This window comes from Cyprinodon tularosa, unplaced genomic scaffold, assembly GCF_016077235.1.
Source record: "Cyprinodon tularosa strain WSP-4 unplaced genomic scaffold, ASM1607723v1 ctg144, whole genome shotgun sequence".
NCBI lineage: Eukaryota > Metazoa > Chordata > Actinopteri > Cyprinodontiformes > Cyprinodontidae > Cyprinodon > Cyprinodon tularosa.
In genome coordinates, this window is record NW_024038265.1 from 501,499 (window position 1) to 520,915 (window position 19,417).

A 19,417-nucleotide genomic window follows, 5' to 3' on the forward strand; every position below is an offset into this window, starting at 1 on the left:
GGGCACGCACAAGCCCATTTCTCCTCGTGCACGCTCTGTTTAAAAGTTTCTGTTTGCATCGCTTATACAAGCTTACTGTCCAAAAGACGATTTGCAATTTCTCAACTTTGTCAGACTCACCACTGGAAAGTGAAAATGGCAACAAACACCTATGATGGCCTTACGTGAACATATCATCAGAATGATTAACAATAAGGAGGACCACTTATTTAGATGATCCACCCTGAAAAAGAACATCCCCCAATATACCTTTAATTTACGGCATGGTGAGGGTAGCATCATAATGAGGGGTGTTGATTGATGATTGGTTGTGGTTCACTGCAGTAATGAAGATGGAGCACTACCTCCAGGTTTGCTTTTTTTAACAGCTAGACTGAATATGACACCAGCAGAGTAAACAAATGAGGTAGGAGAACGTAAAATAAGCAATCTCATCTGTGGGCTAGAATTAAAACCTTTTTCCAGCTCTATCAGTTCTGTTAAGATGAAGAAGATAAGGATAATACCAGCAGTTTGGTGACGCTGATAGCTCCTCATGGAGTTTCTTAAGGACATCTATCCAAATATCTTGAGCATGACCTTATATGGTGGAAGATGTGGAGCCATCATGTCATCTCTGTCATTTATTTGTTCTGCCCAGCCACTGAACAGGGTGAGTCCAATCTGCAAAATGAATTAAATTGTGCAGATTGGGCTCACCTGGTTCAGTGGCTGGGCAGAACAAATATATGACATAGAGATGACATGATGGCTCCACACCTCCCACTTTTGCTTAATATAATGCCGACTGTAGTGAATTCACAAAGTGCTGCAAACTGTGTTGTTTCTGTAAAACAATGGTTCAATTATTAAATGTGTAGAGTTATCTGGCTTTTCTGTGCATGAAGAGCCTATTCCACCACAGAGGGACAAATGATAGCACTGAGAGTTAGGTGTGAATATAAAATATACCTTAAAATGCTAAAGGTATTGATTTAAGATAACATTATTACTTCTTTTTCATGACAGTTATTTCCCCCCCCAGGTGTCTGTGCTTCTCCTGACATACTTGACTCTAGAGAAGTTCCTGGTTATTGTGTTCCCCTTCAGCAATGTGCGACCTGGCAAACTCCAGACAGGGGTGAGTGACTGTGTCTCCTCTATCTCTGATCAGAATTTTAATCCTCTTGTTTTTGTGTTTGTTTTCATGCTTTTATCAAGTATTAATCATCTTTTACTAAAACTCTGCGTCATTTTTGCACAGAATCCTGTATATCCTGTAACCTTATAGCAGTTAATCCAAGAAACAGATGAGTTATTCCAAGAAAAAAGTTTTTTGAGAGAGTTGTTTTCTCTATAGAGGCTGTCTCTTTTGGCATTAATGCAGCCACAAAACGCCTGTATGAGTCATTTTTTGAGAACCGAGTAAAATTTGTTAAAATAAATTCTAAAAAATAAAAATGTAGCATGTGTTGTCCAGCAAAATAACAAAAACACAATACTTTTATTACCTCTAAGAACAGTTCATTAGCTGAGGTGTCTGCAAGGAGAAGGAGGAAATAAAATCAGTTGTAAAACCGGGTGGTTTCCAGCTGCTCGACTTTGTTCAGAAGGTAAAAAGAGACGCTGAGGTCCTGTTAAAAGACATGCAAAATAAATGAGATTTCCAAGCCACAGCTGTTTCATTGCTGACAACGTTTCCCATAAAAGGTTTTTAACAATCTGTCATCAATCTGTTTACATCGCTGGGATTATTTTAACCAAGTCGTTATGTGTCATTTCAGCTTGCAGCTGTTTAAAAACCCTAAAATATCCTTTGTTAATTAGAGAAAATAAAAATTATATCTGTGACTATCAGTGCTTCACCTATGTACAGTTAATATTAATTAGGTTTTATGGTAATCCGAATGTGCAGAATAAACTGCTCCTTTTCAAAGAACATAAAAGTCACACTCTGTAATATTTCTTTATACCGTCCTACAAACATACATTCACTGTGGCATCAGTAACCAGCTTCTGCAATGTCACAGTATTCATTTCCATCCAAAGCTACCGTATATTCATTCAAGCTTGTGGAGATGAAGGAAGAGTCCGACCACTACATAATATCCTCTCCAGCAAAGATTCTCCATGGGGTTAAAGTCTGGTTTTCGGAGTGACCAATCCATGCGTGAAAATGATGTCTCATGGTCCTTGAAGTACTCTTGCACAATTTGAGCCAAATGAATCCTGTCATTGTCATTCATAGCAAGTCATAGAAAATAAATTACCTGATGGAATAACTTCCTTATTCATAATCTTTAAGTAGTTAGCTGACCTCAGAATTTGGCCCCTGTTGCTGCTAAACTGGTCCAACTGACTGCATATACGGTACCTAAGCTTATACTACTGTCCACACATGCTTGCTTGGTAGGCAGTAGACATGATGACTGCATCACTTCATCACCCTGAGGAAAGATTTTGACTTTTGATTTTGCTTTGATTAGAACCATTCATGATTATTATCTGTGTTCTTCCACAAAATGTTAATTTCTCCCTCCTCTACTTTTGGACAGTTTTCAATCCATCTTTTCTGAGTGTCTAAGTAATTCTTTTAAAAAGCATCACCGTTTCCACTAGCACATAATGTGAATTTCAAACATGTTTTTCCGTAAAAATTAAAAAAATATCCACTGGACTTGGTTTTCAAGATTTGAAGACGTTTCGCCACCTCTCCGAAGCTTTCTCAATTCAAATGTCTGGATCCACAGTGAGTTTGAGTCTTATATAGACAACGCCTTGTATCGCTTGGAAACATGCAATGGTAACCGATGAATGGGTCGTTTAGTTCCATCGTTAGCCTGTAATATCTGAACCTGTCTATGATTCTAGGGGTCGGTCGTTAAAGGGGGGATTGCCATTAAGGGGGGGATTGTCTCCTGTAATACCTGAAACCTGTCTATGATTATTAAGAGTCAGTCGTTAAGGAGGTATTGTTCACCGGCTGGATTGGGTAGGTCCCTCGTTCCTCTGTGATGGGGTGGGGGGTTTGGTGATATCTGGAAGGGATCATGTCTATGATTGAATTGTATGTTTTTGGAAGCTGGAATCTGAGTCCACCACCTCTGTTTAAAGTTGGTTTTTCTCTCTTAACATAGATGGCTTCCTTCACGCCCCTCTCAAACCACCTATTTTCTTTATCCAGAATATGGACATTCTGGTCCTCAAAAGAATGTCCTTTGTCCATAAGGTGTAGGTGTACTGCGGAGTCTTGTCCAGAGGCGGCCGCTCTTCTGTGTTGGGCCATGCGTCTGTGGAGAGGTTGTTTGGTTTCGCCAATATAAAGATCAGAGCATTCCTCGCTGCACTGAACAGCATATACCACTCCGCTCATATTCGGTCTGGGGGTTTTATCTTTAGGATGCACTAGCCTCTGTTTAAGGGTTTGGTTTGGCTTGAAATGTATTGGGATCTTGTGTTTGGAGAAAATCCTCTTGAGCTTTTCAGACACTCCAGCAACATAAGGGATTGTGATGTTTTTGCGTTTAATTTTCCCATCGCTGTCTTCTGTTGCGTGTCTTTTGGATTTCCTTGCTGATTTGATAAAAGCCCAGTTTGGGTATCCACAGTTTCGGAGAGCATCTTTGATGTGTTTCTGTTCTTTTTTTTTTTTTTTTTTTTTTTTTTTCAAATCTTGAAAACCAAGTCGTTGGGCTCCTTTTGGCATCAAGACAATTATTCTTATTGCCACCTTGCCAGACAGGACACTGTAAAAAGAAAAAAAAAAAAAAAAAAGAAAACCAAGTCCAGTGGATACTTTTTTAATTTTTACGGAATGACTATGACCTGGATGACTGAGAACCTTCATCAGCATATTTCAAACATGTTAAAAAAAACAAGTCTCTCCTTGTTGGACCCTCTAAATCTAAGGGGCATTTAAATGCTTGAATTTACAAAATTTCAATCGAAACTCTGGTACAAGAGAGCAAAAATTCTTATTAACTCTATTCTGATTGTTCCTTAACAGCTGCATATGTACAGTTATTTGCACCAAATGCTGTGATAGTGAATGTAATCAATTTTGTCTTCATGTTAAGTGTACTGTAGCTTTTTGAGGGTGATCTCTCGGCTTTAATGACCCGTTTCTAAAACCAAATTGAAGACCTATCAGAGATCCAAACCCTGGACCAGAACAAGCTACCCTGTCTTACCTTAAAGTGACTAATTTGGTCGACAGGAGCAAAGCTGTCTTCTGTGTCCAGATATGTGTAAAGGAGAAAGAAACAGAAGCCAGGGACCTATTTATTATCCTGAATGGATTCAGATGTCAGTGGCTGACTTAATACTGCGTCATAATTTTCAAGCTTCTTTTTTTTCTTCTTCCATTCCCATTTTTCTTCTTGTGGTCTTCTCTTTTAGAATTTAATAGGTCATAAGAGTGTGAATCACTCCAAATAATCTTAATCGTATCTTAAAAAAGACAACCAGATGTTTTATAACGTTTTCTTGTAGAAATGATGTGTGTCTATAGGTTAAGTTTTTATAGAACAAAGCTTAAAAGTAGAATTATTTGTCTTGCACTGCAAAAATGATCTAGAAATAAGTAAAAATGTCTTAAATTAAGTGTAATTACCCTTAATTTTAGGAGGTAAATTAGATGATTTGCCAATGGAATGAGTATTTTTACTCTTAAAATAAGATAAGTAGATAATATGCACTTGAAATAAGACAATGCAGTTGTGTTTTTTTATTTTAAGTGTAAATTGACTTGTTCCATTGGCAAAATGTCTCTTTTACCTCCTCAATACAAGAAAAATTCACTTATATTAAAAAGAAAAATACTTATCTAGATTTCGGTTTTTTGCAGTGTGTGGATAGTTAGTTCATATTTGTCTTAGACTTAGACAACTTTTATTGCTATTTTGTATACATAATGTGTGTATACAAAATGTACAGCTTAATGACGTTTCCATTTCTTAAAGTGCAGCAGTGATCAAATGTAAACAATGCGGGAGGAAAACATGGTGCAAAAAAACCGCATTGATATGGAAGTTTAGAGCATTAAATATATATGGTGCAAAAATATAGTGTTTTGGTTTGGTGTTGTGAGTGTGATTCAGGTTCTGTGACATGATTTAGAGTTTTCTCAATGGTTCAGCAGTCTGATGGCAGTGGGGAATTTGTCCCAATGTTCATTCTAGAGTAGAAGCAGGATTTATAGAGTGCTTGTCTAAAAGTTGCCCTTTCAACAGACTCGCCCACCTGAGTTGATCTCTGCAGCTCCTTCAGGGTCAACCTAGTTTCATTCAGCATTTCGCGTCATTATTTTTTTTTTACCATAGTAGAAAAAAGTAGAAAACGTCAAAAAAAGTCTATGGAGATGACTACTTTTGCAATTCATTGTTTCCTAATAAGAATGCTATATTTTTAGATTTTCATACCCATCTCACTTTTTGTGTGCAGAACAAAAACTCATCACACATATCTGACTCTGGCTCAGCTCTGCCTGTAATTCGAAAAAGGCTAAAACACCTTGGGCTTTCCAATGCCTATTTTAGATATGCCGACAGAGTTGACAATCCAGGAAGAGCTTGAAGAAACTGACATTTTCAGGGCATTGTTTATTCATCTTTAGGACAGAGACATTTCTTCATTTTTTTAAGGGGAGAGGGAGGCTCCTCTCTAGACAGCAACAAACCTTTAAATGTCCTTCAACAGGTAGAAACCAGTCAATTTAAGCATTTAAATTCTGCTAATTTAATTAAATGTCAGTCACAATGTGGATTTAAGTAATTAATGTTCCAGGTGTTTTTTTCACTGTGAACTTGGAGGCATGTTGCATCTGAAACCTTAACAGCATATTTGTTGTTCTGATGCAAGGTGATCCTGTCTTCTATCTGGCTGATGGGCTTCATCATTGCCGCTGTGCCGCTTATGAACGAAGACATCTTTGGCAATTACTACGGTCGGAACGGGGTCTGCTTCCCCCTCCACTCTGACAGGCAAGAGAAACCTACAGCCAAAGGATATTCCACCGGGATTTTTCTGGGTAAATTAAAGAACCATTTTATTTTTCTCTCTTGTATACTACTGCAATCTTCTTTCTGAACTTGTTAGAAGGTAAATGTCCTTTTGATTAATCATGTAGGGTAATGAAAAAGACACCTTTGGGGATATGCTTGTAATCAGAGTCCAAAAGGAGGATTTTACAAGGATTAAGGTTTTCATCATGGAAAATGTAGCTGTAGTCTGACGTGTTACTGGCAGTTTTACAGAGATCCAATAAACTAACAGAACATTTGCGACTAATAAACACAGGCGATTTATCTAATGATGCATCGTCAGCCTGCCAGTCGTTACTTAGTGTTCTTTGTAAACCTCAGGATTAAAGTCCCAAAATTATTTTAGATGTTCTCTTTTAAGCTTTGCCAACATTTCCTTTTCAGAGGCTTTGCTTCTTTGTTTCTTTTGTTTCTAATTTTTACCTCGAAAATATACATAACTTTTGGATTTACTGTACCTTTCAAAAGTCTTCATATCCTTGCAATTAAAAACTTCCTAATTAAATCTAATACAAACAAATTTAATGGTTAAATAATAATCTCTTCTGCATGTAAATTAATCTCAGTATAGCTGTAGCTGTTCTTTAAAGCTGTTCTTTATTACGGAAAGCGTTAATTAATCTCTGAATCAAATGACTGGATTCCTTCACGGCACATAATTCAGCTCAGTAGAAACATGCTGAGGTAACATTTGATCCAGACATGCTGAAAAAGGGATTAATCTAAAAGTTGTACGACCATTGCTCTAGTAGACTGAAGTTGTAACTACAAAGGTTGTTTTTTTTTTTTTTAAGTACTACTGATAAGCAGATGCTGTCTGCAGTTATGTGATATTAAGAAATTAACACGTTTAAGTAACTTTGGTGTCTGGTGTTATTATTCAACCTGGGCAAAGGTGGCTCAGCAGGTTGGTTTTTTCCTGATTTCAAAATGTTGCCCTTGAAATATTTTTTTTATATATATATAATTGTATATATTGGGTGGGGATTTAAAAAATATTCATTCAAATGAAACCATTTATATACACAGTGTTTTTTCAGAAAAAAAGGTTGATTAAGTTCATTTTTTCTACCAACTGCTGCTTCATTGGTATTAGTAAAAAGGTTAAAATATTGATAAAATATACATTTGTTGTTGTTTGTTAAAAGTTTAAACTTTTTTAAAGCATATGTTTCAGAATTGTGAATTTTTTATGCACATTTTGGTATTTTGGCTTTCCTGCATGCAGTAATTCTATACATATTTTTTGCTTGTGCATAAGATAAGGGAGGAGTCAGTTTCTCTGAAAGCAATCCTTTTCCTGTTTTACCTCGCTGATTATGTTTCTTATTAAATGTCTACTTTTAACAAATATTATCCTGTATTGCTTGCATTTCAAACCCTGTTGCTTGACCGATTTATGTGAAATAGAAGAAAAAAATTACGTGTGATGTATGGACTAGCATCCATGGAATTTTATTTCTACACACCTTTGGAGACATGATGGATTTAAAAGGCTTTAGGAAGCCAAAACATAAGATTTTCACCATTATAAGCACAACACAAGGCTTTAGTCTGATATGCGTGTGTTTGCAGAACCGTTAATATTCATTTCTATGCCTGTTATTGCAAAAGCTGCTGGGGTCTTTCTAAACTGAAAGCTCTTTATGCTTCTCCTTTTTTCTGAATACACGTGTGAACAGTCTGTTCATTGTTTTAGGTCTCAATCTGGTGGCGTTCCTTGTGATCGTCTTCTCCTACACCAGCATGTTCTATTCCATCTACAAAACTGGCATCAATGCATCTGACCTGAGGAGCAGACTGCACAGAGATGTAGCAGTGGCCAACAGATTTTTCTTTATAGTGTTCTCTGACGCCCTCTGCTGGATTCCAATATTCTTAGTGAAGATTCTCTCACTGCTGGAGATGGAGATACCAGGTGAGAAAAACAAAGACATCTCAGACTTTTTACAATTATTCCTTGTGTCATTATTCCCTTAATGATCATGCAAGCCTTAATTTCATAAAAAGCAGCCGCATGGTGCTTTGCTGACGTGGTTGTGAGTTATTTGTCTCTTTCTGAGCTTCATCTTTAAAACTTACATCTGATCCAACTTTATTTATATAGCACTTTAAAAAAAACCAATAGGACCAAAGTGCGGCATATAAGCAGAAATACAAACACCATTAAATACACTAAGATTAATATCTACAATATAAAATCAATAAATAAGTAAAAACAATATGGGAAAAAAAAACATAAAATCATCAAACATCCTTTTGAGTATTAAATGCCAGGGAGAAAAAATTAGACTTTAATAGAGATTTAAAATGGTCAAAGAAGAAGCCAGCCTGATATACAGTGACAAATCATTCCGGTTTGGGATTGACTACACTGAAAAAATATAACGCAACAGTTTTTGGCATTTACTTTAGTCTTTAGTTAGTTTAACACAATTGTTTTATGTTAGCAGGGTAGGATAATTGTGTTAAAATAACTAAATATGATTACGTAGATGCCAAAAGAGGTTGCACTTTTTTTTTCTGTGTACAGAGATGATCCAGTCCCCTCTGAGTTATACCTTGTTCTAGGTACTGACAGGAGTAATCGACCCGCTGACTTAAGAGAACAAAGGGGTAAATAAGGATATAGGAGATCAGCGATATATGTTGGAGCAAAGCCATTTAAAGACTTGAAACAAAATAAAAGAATTTTTAAATGAATCCCAAAGTGAACCGGAAGCCACAGACGGGCAATGAACGATCCAAAAACACCTAAATAAATTATATTGCATTAATCCAGCCGAGTGGTCACAAAGGCATGGATCACTGTCTCAGAGGGTGCTTTGCTTAGCGAGAACTTTGTTTTGGCCAGAAAGAAACTGGATTTAACCACAGCTTTGATCTGGCTGTCAAAGTTAAGATGACTGCCTATTTTAAAACCTAAATTTGTGGCCACTGGCTTCGCAAAGTGAAATACATGTCCCAGGTGTAAAACTAGGCTATCTGACGTGCCTCGAAAAAACTTCCATCTTTTTTTCTTTCACTTCATCCAAACCTTTTAAAAGAGATTCAACAAAGTTTTTGTTTCGACTCATTAGGACATACAGTAGATCTTCAAAAAAGGAAAATCCTTCATAGCACTGATTAGAAAAGGATGCAATAACATCCTTTATTTCAATTTTTAAACAATTAGTCTGTTTCAGCATCTATCAGTAGCCTATTAAATAGGTAAATTCATGTGAAGTTCCTGATCTGATCTAGATTAAAATAAGAAGTAGTAGAAAAGTCTAATGCATGCACACCAAGTTCAACATATAATAGAATCTATAAACCTAGAATCCAGAAAATGTCAATTTAATTTCCTTCCAGGACTTCAGTTAAGTTGCAAAACATAAGAGCTTTGGCATCAGGATGTTTTGCAATCTAGACTTGACAAGAAATGGTTGGAATCCAGATTTATCACCTATAAACTGTATGGACATCCTGGTTTTATTTTCCAGCAGGGTGTGGTATCTAACTGCACTGCCAAAGGCACCAAAAGCTTTTTCAATGACCACGATTGTATTGACCTTGATTAGCCAGCAAACTGAACTGACCTGAATGCCATAGAAAATCTATGAGCTGATTTCAATAAGAGGAGACATCAGAACCAAGCAAGTCTAATGATTTGTAGGCAGCCATTCAAGCAATCTGGGCATCCATTACACCTACGCAGTGCTGCTGGCTGATCACCTCTTTGCTACATTTATGCAGTTATTCATGAAGGAGTCCCAAATTCGAACATAGATATGCACATACTCCTCAAAAGCTTTACATTTTTGCTTAAAGCATCATTTTTAAACTAGTCTAATGCAGGGTTGTTGTTGTTTTTTTTAAGAAAATGCTTGAGGGCACCATAACCTCTTATCTAAGGTGTTATAATTTTCTGAGACAATGGGGGAAAAAAGGGTATGAAAAGGGTTCCACATGAGCTCTATATATTTTTCCCCTAAAACTGAGTAAATACTCAGTATTTGTACCAGCTTATGACTCCTTTAGATAAATATGTAAAAACTGCTGGGTCTATTAAAGAGGCATGACCGAATTATAATGATACTGCCACCTGTGGCCAAAACACAGAACTGCAGCAGTCTTCTGCTCTTAGACCTAGACTTAGACAAACTTTATTGTCATCTTGTTTACACAAAGTGTATACAAGAGTATAACTTTGAGTTGTGTCCTTTTTAAAAGAATTATAAAAAGTTTCAGCCACATCGGTGGTGCAAAATAATGTTGCAAGTGTGATGCAGAGTCCAGTTTAGAGTTCAACAGTTCAACTGTCTGACGACAGCAGGGAAAAAGCTGTTTTTCTCACCACTCTTCTCGTTTTCTTTCTGTCTGAGGCGCTGCAGTCTCCACGCCACACAGTGAGACAGCTGGTCAGAACGCTCTCTATGGTGCTTCTGTAGAAGGTCATGAGGATGGGCGGGGGCAGGTGGGCTCTTCTCATCCTCCCAAGAAAGTTAAAGCGCTTCTGTGTCTTTTTGACCAGTGAGGCTGTGATCATAGACCAGGTGAGGGTGTCTGTGATGTGCACCCCCAGAAATTTGGTTCTAATGACCACCTCTACAGCTGAGCTGCTGTGATGAGAAGAGGAGCGTGTTTATGCCGGTTCTTTCTGAAGTTGACGATGATTCTCAATGTTTAGGATCAGGCTGTTAGACTGGAGACGATGTGTTCTTTAACAAGCCTTTCGAAGAACTTCACCATAGTGGAAGTCAGTGCAACAGGCCGGTTAATCATTGAATGAGACAACTTGAGGCTACTTTGGGACCAGAATGATGGAGGCAGACTTAAAGAATGCTGCCACTATGGCTTGGTCCAGTGGAGTGTTAAAGATGTCTTGTAAGATGCCAGCCAGCTGACCCGCACACTCCTAGAGCATCCGCCTAGGTATGTTTTGGGGGGCTGGGGCCTTCCTTGGGTTGATTCTCCTCAGAGTCTTCCATATGTCAGCTGTGTCAAAGCAGAGTGCCTCCTCTCCCTGATGTGGAATGGCTTCCATTGCTGGAGTACTGTTTAGTGCCTCAAACCTCCCAATGTTGTTTAGTCTATTAGTCCATTACTCATTAGTCTAGTGAGCGTTCCTACTTGACAAGATCTTTTTGTATTTATATTTTTTTTCCCTTTATCTGGAGTTGACATTGGTGGCAGTTGAGCTGGATGCCAGTGGCTTTGGAATATCCACAAAATCTATCTTGAAAATAACGTTTTGATTGTTTGCTTGGTCAGACCAACTAGGCATGGATTCACTTGACGTCACATCTGTAGAAACAGTGTGAGAACTTCTGACTCTAATTAGATGCAGCGAAAAAAGCCAAGAGGCTTAAAGCTGCATGAACTACTGAGGTGTCTGTTTTCTCATCAAAGAATGTTTTAGTCTTAAACTGTCATATAAAAAGGCTGTTAAGATATTTTTCAGTAAAAATTTAAAAAATGTCTCTTTTATCATAACTGGAAACAGTATGATCTATAACAGCTTTCCCAGAAATCTAAAAAATCTGCTTTTTTTCAGATTTTTAGTCTTCATTAACTGTTTTAAAATTATGGCTAAAATGATCTAATTTCTAATTTCTCTTTATGTTTTTTTTTGTATGTTATTTTCCTTGGAAGCATCTCAAGTTACCTTGTGTAAAAATGGTCTGCGAGTAAATGTTCCTTGCCTTACATTGCTGTTTCCCTTTGCTTCTTTAGACACCATCTCCAGTTGGGTCGTCATTTTCATCCTTCCAATCAACAGTGCCTTGAACCCCATTCTGTACACCCTGACAACCAGCTTCTTCAGAGAGCAGGTGGAGCTCTTGCTCTGCCGTTGGCAAAGAAGACACCCCCTTAAGAAGGACCGCAAAAGCCTCACTTCCTCAACCATCTTTGTGGAGACGGCGCGGTCGCAGGGCTGCCAGTCGCCTGCCTACCTCCAGCAGCTGTCGCTGGTCGAAGCAGACCCTCGCTATGCCTGAGAAGACTTGTTATTAAACTGTGCCATTTTTTTTTTTGAATAAACTACGGGTCATTGGCCAATTTTATCGCCACATTTTGAAGCTCTCACATGACGACAGCACTGTTTTGAACTCTCTGAGGAGGAAAAGATGTTAGTCACCATGCTGTTTCACCAAACTCTGTCATCTTTTTTTTTTTATCTCTTATGTATTTTGTCATTTGTACATAAATAGCAGCACCTTCAGCTCACTATAAAAATGTCTTACTCAGAACCTCCTTAACATGGGCATAAGGAGCCAAGGCTTAACACCACCAATGTTGCATCTTGGAGGAGTTTCTGTTATTTAAGCTTTGACAATGTTTCCCATGAAAAGGTTAATGCAGTCGATAACATCCCGCAATTGGATTCCTCATGTTACTTCAGTGTCGTCTGATTGTATTTAACGGGAGATGTGGAACCATATTTGTTTTTTATCTCGCAGTCGTATACACTGTTCTCCATTAATAGACTAACCAACTGTTAAACACCTATTGGGGAGCTTAAGGAAATATAAAAAAAACACAGAACAAAGACTTATCACCTGTTTTTTTGTAATTACAGTGTTACCAAACAACTTTTTCTTACCTACACATTTTCTCTTCACAGAACTAATGCATACATGAAAAAGCCAAAACCCATTTTTGGGTAAACCGATGAAAGAATTTGACTTTCTACTTTATGTAGCTCTGCAGTAATTGATGTTGTTCTATGTGTTCTTGGGTTTACATATCTTTTAAGAGTTCATGATTAAACAGGGGTTTCTCAGTAGATTAAAAGAGCAAAATTGTTCAAAATGTTTCAGGAATTCATTTCAAAAATGAGACTCACATTATGTAAGTTATTGTTGATGATCATAACTTTACAGCTAATCAAAACCCATGTTCATTTTTTCTAGAATTGAGAATGTAATATGTAAAGTATGTAGTTGTAGCTTTTGGACGTACTGTATGGTATATGCACTTTATACTTGATTGGGTCTTCTTTTGCAAGACTGTCAGCATCCATATTTAGCATAGGATGATCTGCGTGTGGCTCTGCTGAGGTGAAATGGGAGACCATTTTGGCTCCATAAAGGCCCTCATGTCTTCTGCATTTTTGTTGAGAGCATCTTTTATCTTTTTCTTGAAAATATCCGCCAAAGTTTTCAGCTTAAGAGAGTTTGCTGCTTTATCATTCAGTGATTCCATGTATAGAAGGCACTGATACCTTTGGCAGAATCATAAATAAGAATCAGAATTATCATAAAGGTTGACAGCAGATGGAAAGATGTGGTGCTGTGCTTATTGCACCAAAGGAAATGGCATGCAGTTATATAGCTCTTTTTCAAGTCAGAGGAGTTGACTAAAGGACTTTACACTACATTTAGTCTTTTACGCACACACTCACACACAGGTTGGTGGCAAGCTACATTGCCACAGCTGCCCTGGTGCTCACTAACAGAAGCGACGCTGCAATAAAACTTGTGCTACCAGTCTCTCCAACCACCATCAGTAAGCAATGCAGGTGAAGAGTCTTGCCCAAGGACACAATGACACTGAAAGTAGGGCTTGAATAGACAATCCTAACATTGCAGAGCAAATTCCTTCATCCGACAGTGGAGTCGGATGAAGGAGTCTAGCCTAATTATCCCTGCCTGAGGAAACTGGACACTTTTATTCTGTCTCTTCCCACACCACCTCAAGATTATGGGACTTTAAAATTCAGAAAAAAATAGTTTGATCTGAAAATATACAGAAGTCTGGATCACTCAGCCATGTTCTAGTGCTTTTTCTTCTTAAGTCAGGTTAGACGGTTCTGAAATTTTTTTTTCCACACTTCACAATTTAGCAATGGTCTCTTGAGTCAGTTTATCCCAGTTTCCTAAAAAAAATTTCTTCCACTGAACTTTCCGTTAATATGCTTTATTTAATATGACCTTTTGTAGCTTACCTTCCCTGTGGACGGTGTCTTTAACTGCTGAACAACTTGGGAGGCAGGAATCTTCCCTGGTGTTTGCTTAGGGCATAATGTACCGTCTCTGTATTTAAAAGCTTCCTTAAAGTAGTTTTTAATAATAGTCTAATTTTTTTGAGAAACAGCTTAAGATTTTAATTAGCTGAAAGCTATGATTATTGAAATTTTTAGAAATTGATACCTAAAATGTATGGATCAAAATAATGATAGTTTCTCTTTTTGAATTGAATGCCTGAAATAAGGATTAAGGTGCAGCTAAAACTTATGCACAAAATTGTGGATGTTAAGCATATTTTATGAGTGTCTGTATGTTAACTCTGTCTCTTAGTCTTCTTCAGCTGTCTGATTATTCTGATGCCAATTTTCCTGTTTTGTCCCTTTTCACACATCTGCAAAGGTTTTATTCAATCTTACCTCTTTATGTTATGTGAAGAACTTGAACTGGATAACATTTTTTGTATCATCCTTAACTTTTTTTTATTTTTGCACTAAGGCCTTAATGCCTTATTTAGACTGTTTCAAATTTTCTTCATAATTGATTGTTTTCAGTTTTCCCAGACCAATGCATTACACGCCTTGAAGATATGATTTTTCACACTATATTAGTCAAATTAAAAAAGGATGATCTTTACAGGGGGGGGAGTAATACACTTTTTTTTTAGTAAATATCTGCTGTGGAACCAGTCGATACAAATCTGACTAAATCAAGAAATGTCACTTCCGGTCAGGCTGTACATGTTCATTTATACATTTCTATTATAATTTCATATGAAAGGCTGTACGCTTTGTGTACGTCTTGTGCAGTATAACATTTTTCTTGATTCAGGTTATTGAATTTTTTGATTTTGTTTGCTCTACATTTTTAATAAAACTTTTCTGAATGAATACTATCTTCCCAAAAATGTTACTTTCAGTTTAAATTTAGAGAGGGGGAGTTCTGACAGAGCAGGAATCAGTAATGAGATGCTGCATACACAGATTCACAACTTAAATGTCTGATAAAGAGCTGAGCAATTGCAACAATTATTGTGAAAGCCAGTGTCATGTCTGGCTGAACCTTTCTGATCCACATACAGAATCAGGCACGGACACAAAGCATGGAGTTTTATTTTTTAACTCAGCCAAACAGGATAGGGAAAGGACTGGGAGTCCCTCGGTGGACAAAGCCAACGACTGTGCAGAACTTTCGAGATATGGGTTAAAACGAAGGGAGTGAACGGAGTCTGAGAGCTGTCTCAGAGGTGGTGGAGAGTGGGCAGGCAGAGACAACTGGAGCAACTGATGGGATTAGGGGGCAGAGGTCGGGAACAAGAGAGCTTGACTCTGAGTGATCAGTCTGGGGAGCTTTGTTCCATTCTGAAAATCCAGAGAGATGAGAGGTGAGCAATTTAAAAAGGTTACACTTGGAAAAAGACATTACGTTCTCATAGAGGCTACTGTAAACGTTGGCTAGACTGGTACCGCAGTATGGGGCCATCAGAAGAGGTGGCTGCAGCTCCTTAAATCCCTAGCAGATAGATGGGCAGATAGAACTGAGGTGCGTCTGACAGCCAACCTTGCCCACCAGCAGTGCTCCACAGGAAAAGAAAAACTCTCCACACAAGGGTTCCGACAGCAAACCCCCTCAATGACCACCCCTTGGGAGTCCACTGGGGCCAGGACAAAACTCCTCAAAGTCTCTAACCATGTCTGGGACCAGAATGAGCGAAAAAGAAACCCAGGAATGTTCCTTCCAGTCCACCAGTAAACATTTGCTACGTCAATGAACATCTAGCCTCCTCCTAACATTGTAGGCAGGATACCCACCAATGTCTCGCGGGGAAGGAGGGGACTCAGGAGGAGGGCAAAAGGGTTTAGATCTCACAGGCTTAATCAAGGAAACATGAAAAACAGGATGGATCTTGAGACTCCCTGGCAGTCTGAGATGAGCTTAGGTAGGACCCAAGACTGATTAAACCTCATAGGTGCCAATACATTTGGGTGAAAGCTTCTTGTTAGCAGAGTTGGCCTGAATGTCTTTTGTGGAAAGCCATACCTTGTCTCTGGGGCAGTAGGCTGGAGCAGGAGCATATTGCCAATTCAGTTCTGCAGTCCTATGAGAGGCTCTTCCCGCCTGTTCCCAAATATGCTTGCAGTGTCAAAACTGAAGTGAACAGTGCCAGATACAACCGAACTGCACTAAACTTGTACTAGTTTAATTTAGCAGTATTATCTTGATTATCTCGAGAGCAGCTGTCTCACTGTGTGGTGTGGAGGCTACAGCACCTCAGATTGGAAGAAAGTGAGAAGAGTAGTGAAAACAGCCGAAAGGATCATCGGGGCTCCTCTCCATACTCTCAAGTGGAATGTTCAAAACATTAAAACACTGTGGTTGATTATGCACATCAATACACTCCAGTAAGTACAGTAGTAAGGTTCTTTTCAGAACTAGATTTTGTGTTTTTTATATATATATATAAAAGAGAAAAATGCAAGTCATCTAGGGGTTTTCGGTTAAATCATAAATAAATACATATTTTAATAAAAACTTATTCAATAATCAATGTATTACTTTATTGATCTCACAGTAGAGAAATGTGCTTTATGTAGATATCAGTACTTGTAAATATCAACTTAATGCAGAATGATTATTGATAAAAATAGGTAAGTAAAGATAATGGAAAAGATGTTCACCCCAGAAACCAAGAAAGAATTTTATCCACTATGCTTTTTATCTAGGAAGTATGGATGTTTAAATATATGCATCTATTTGTTAGCAAAGGATTTGGGAAAGTATAGTTAGTCTTTATTTAGAAACAATGGATGTTTTGCTCATCAATTTTGGCGCCTATCCGCTTTCGGCCTCCCCTCAGTGTACACTGGTTATTTCCTGGCCACCCTTATAAAAAAATTCCTGGCTACGCCTCTGCTTCTGAACAACATTCCATTCAATCATTCTTTTTTTTTTTTTTTTTTACTCCTCAAATTCATTTTTATTTTTATTTTATTTTATTGTGACTGTATGCTGTATATATCATATACTATTTAAGGCTCTTTCCTCACTTAATGTGGCTGCACCTGCGGTGCTCAGCATCCTCTCTCAGCAGGTGTCCTGCCCTTGGACCAAGCTGCGCCCTTAGTGACACCTTGATCGAAACGGCTGTTAGCCAATCAGAGTCGGCCCTCGTCTCCCTGTCTTTCGTCCTGGTCTCTGATTGGTTACTAGGGGGCGGGACATCGTCCACTCAAGCGGTGGTGCTGTCAGTCTGGGCGGCACGACTCCTGGAGGAGAGAGGCGAGGAGAATTGATGAAAACAAGCCACCGAGCATCACAAACAAAGAAACCGTCCCTGGAGATGACCCTCTAGCCTCGCCCGTCGACGAAGAAAAGGTAAAATATGATTTGAATCAGATGTAGGGGGTGTTTCTGGTGACGCTACGGTATTCGGTGACAAAACAAGACATGTCTTGGTCTAACAGCGACGACTGGGACGGTTATAGTAGGAAAGCTTCAGCTATCTAGTTAGCTATAAGATAGTTATATTGCTCTGTATTAGTTAAACTAACCTCCCCAAAAAAAGAAAAATAACTGCTCCCACGTTTGCTTAGCAGCCCCCACGCAGAGAACAATACCGCGCTGCTTTGCAACATATATTAGCCAGACAACTGGTTAAAAGAGATACATATACTGTTCATAATGGCGGGGATCAAACGGTGCATGTTAGCCATCGGGTACAGCTGTGGCGATTACAAGCAAAACAAAATTAAGGAGGGTTGTTTTGTCTCATAATTAAAGAACCAGCTGACTGTCTGGTGCCATGTCTGAGTCTCTGAAAACTAATTAATAAGTGACATGAATTAATATAAATATTAGGGGGGTTTAATAGATATCACTGTTTCATTTTACTATCTATTCCTACGTTCTTCTTTCTTTTTACCTGTCTTTTTTGTTATACTGTCTTTGTCTAAGTGAATTTTAAGAAGTCTGACCACTGCAAGACCTTCTGCCACAGGATTTTTTTCTCTATATTCTTAAAAATTTGGGCATTTTAAAAATGGGCTAAAATAATTAGAGATTTGAGTCTGGAAAGTCTGATATTTAAAAGCCGTATTACATCCTCTGCAGAGGTGTCAAGTATCGAAGTACAAATACTTGGTTACTGTACTTAAGTACAATTTTTAGGTGTCTATACTTTACTCTGTTACTTATTTTTCTTCCTACTTCTGACTTCTATTCATTACATTGCATTACATTACTTTCTGTTTCTTCCATTTTTAAAACAAATGTTACTCATAACTCTTAGCTTTGGTTTAATGTTTATAAATATTTATTTCCCGTCATGTGCGCCATCCAGTGCAGATCATTGGCGCCATCCACATCTAGTGAAAACTAGAGTAATTGGATGAGTCGTATAACGCAAACACTCATTGGTTAGTTAAGGGAAATCATCAGAAGCAAGCAGGTGTTCTTCAAACTGCAAACGTGAATTGTCTATGCCATGCTGTGATGTCAGATTCACAAAAAGATGTCATACGTCTGAAAGGTCGGACACAGGCGAGAGCGTATCCGGAGATGGAGACCAACAAGACCTCCCTTATCCTTGGCCCTATCTCAAAGAATTTTTTTCATAATGGTTGAAAAATTGAGTTTCCAATTCATATAGTGACATCAGCTGTTTGTTTTTTTTTAAGTTACTTTATACTTTTATACTTTAAGTAGTTTTTGGAGCACATACTTTTTCACTTTTACTTGAGTAAAGAGGTCAAGTTGATACTTTAACTTTTACCAGTGTTTTTGAACTGCAGTATCTATACTTCTACTTAAGTAACAAATGGGTGTACTTTTGACACCACTGATCCTCTGGCATGTCTTTGGAGAAGCAGTCAGTAACATGAGCATATATTATTAACATGTACTTCACCTTCACCCAGATAACAGTCTGCTTTAATGTTGGACTTTTAGTATTTTATATACGGTGAAAGGATGTTAATATTTTGCCTTCTTTTTAGAACGATCTGATGTAATTTATTAGCTGAGGAAGATCCCATTTATTCACTTCTTGTCTCAGTGGTGGTTCTAGAAAAACTTTTCTGGGGTGGTGAAGGGATTTCTAGAGGTGGCCCCGTTAGCGTGTCGTCTGACCACTCCACCATGTGACGGTTTTCATAGGGGTGGTCAGGCAGTGGATGAAAACAGATAGGCGTCCAAAAACATCTTATGCTCAATCTATACTGATCAACATAAACCAGTAGGAAAATTTATGCAAACAACATCTGTATTTTCTGAATAAATTACTGAAGACAGACCAGATTTTATTAGAGTCCCTTTTGATAAAGCTAAGTGCATATTTTTACATTAGTACTGTTTAAATTAATTTACCGTACTGCATAATATATACAATAAATGGGTTGAGCAATGTTCTTCATCTTAGGTGACTTCAGGGACAAACTCTCCCCTATAAAA

General features: G+C 38.0%; 2 protein-coding genes across 2 annotated transcripts in view; both read left to right on the forward strand.

Annotated features, from left to right (window-relative positions):
- The window catches only part of rxfp2a (relaxin family peptide receptor 2a), a 128,731-nt gene extending 114,571 nt beyond the window's left edge, over nt 1-14,160 (forward strand). The window contains exons 17-20 of the mRNA XM_038278819.1: nt 1,025-1,120; nt 5,839-6,007; nt 7,720-7,938; nt 11,736-14,160. Of these exons, the coding sequence (XP_038134747.1) occupies nt 1,025-1,120; nt 5,839-6,007; nt 7,720-7,938; nt 11,736-12,001 (750 nt within the window). The 3' untranslated portion in view covers nt 12,002-14,160. The remainder of the gene's footprint in view (nt 1-1,024; nt 1,121-5,838; nt 6,008-7,719; nt 7,939-11,735) is intronic.
- Nucleotides 14,161-17,200: 3,040 nt separating this feature from the next.
- The window catches only part of fryb (furry homolog b (Drosophila)), an 84,209-nt gene continuing 81,992 nt past the window's right edge, over nt 17,201-19,417 (forward strand). The window contains exon 1 of the mRNA XM_038278768.1: nt 17,201-17,344. The gene's annotated coding sequence lies outside the window, so the exon portion shown is untranslated. The remainder of the gene's footprint in view (nt 17,345-19,417) is intronic.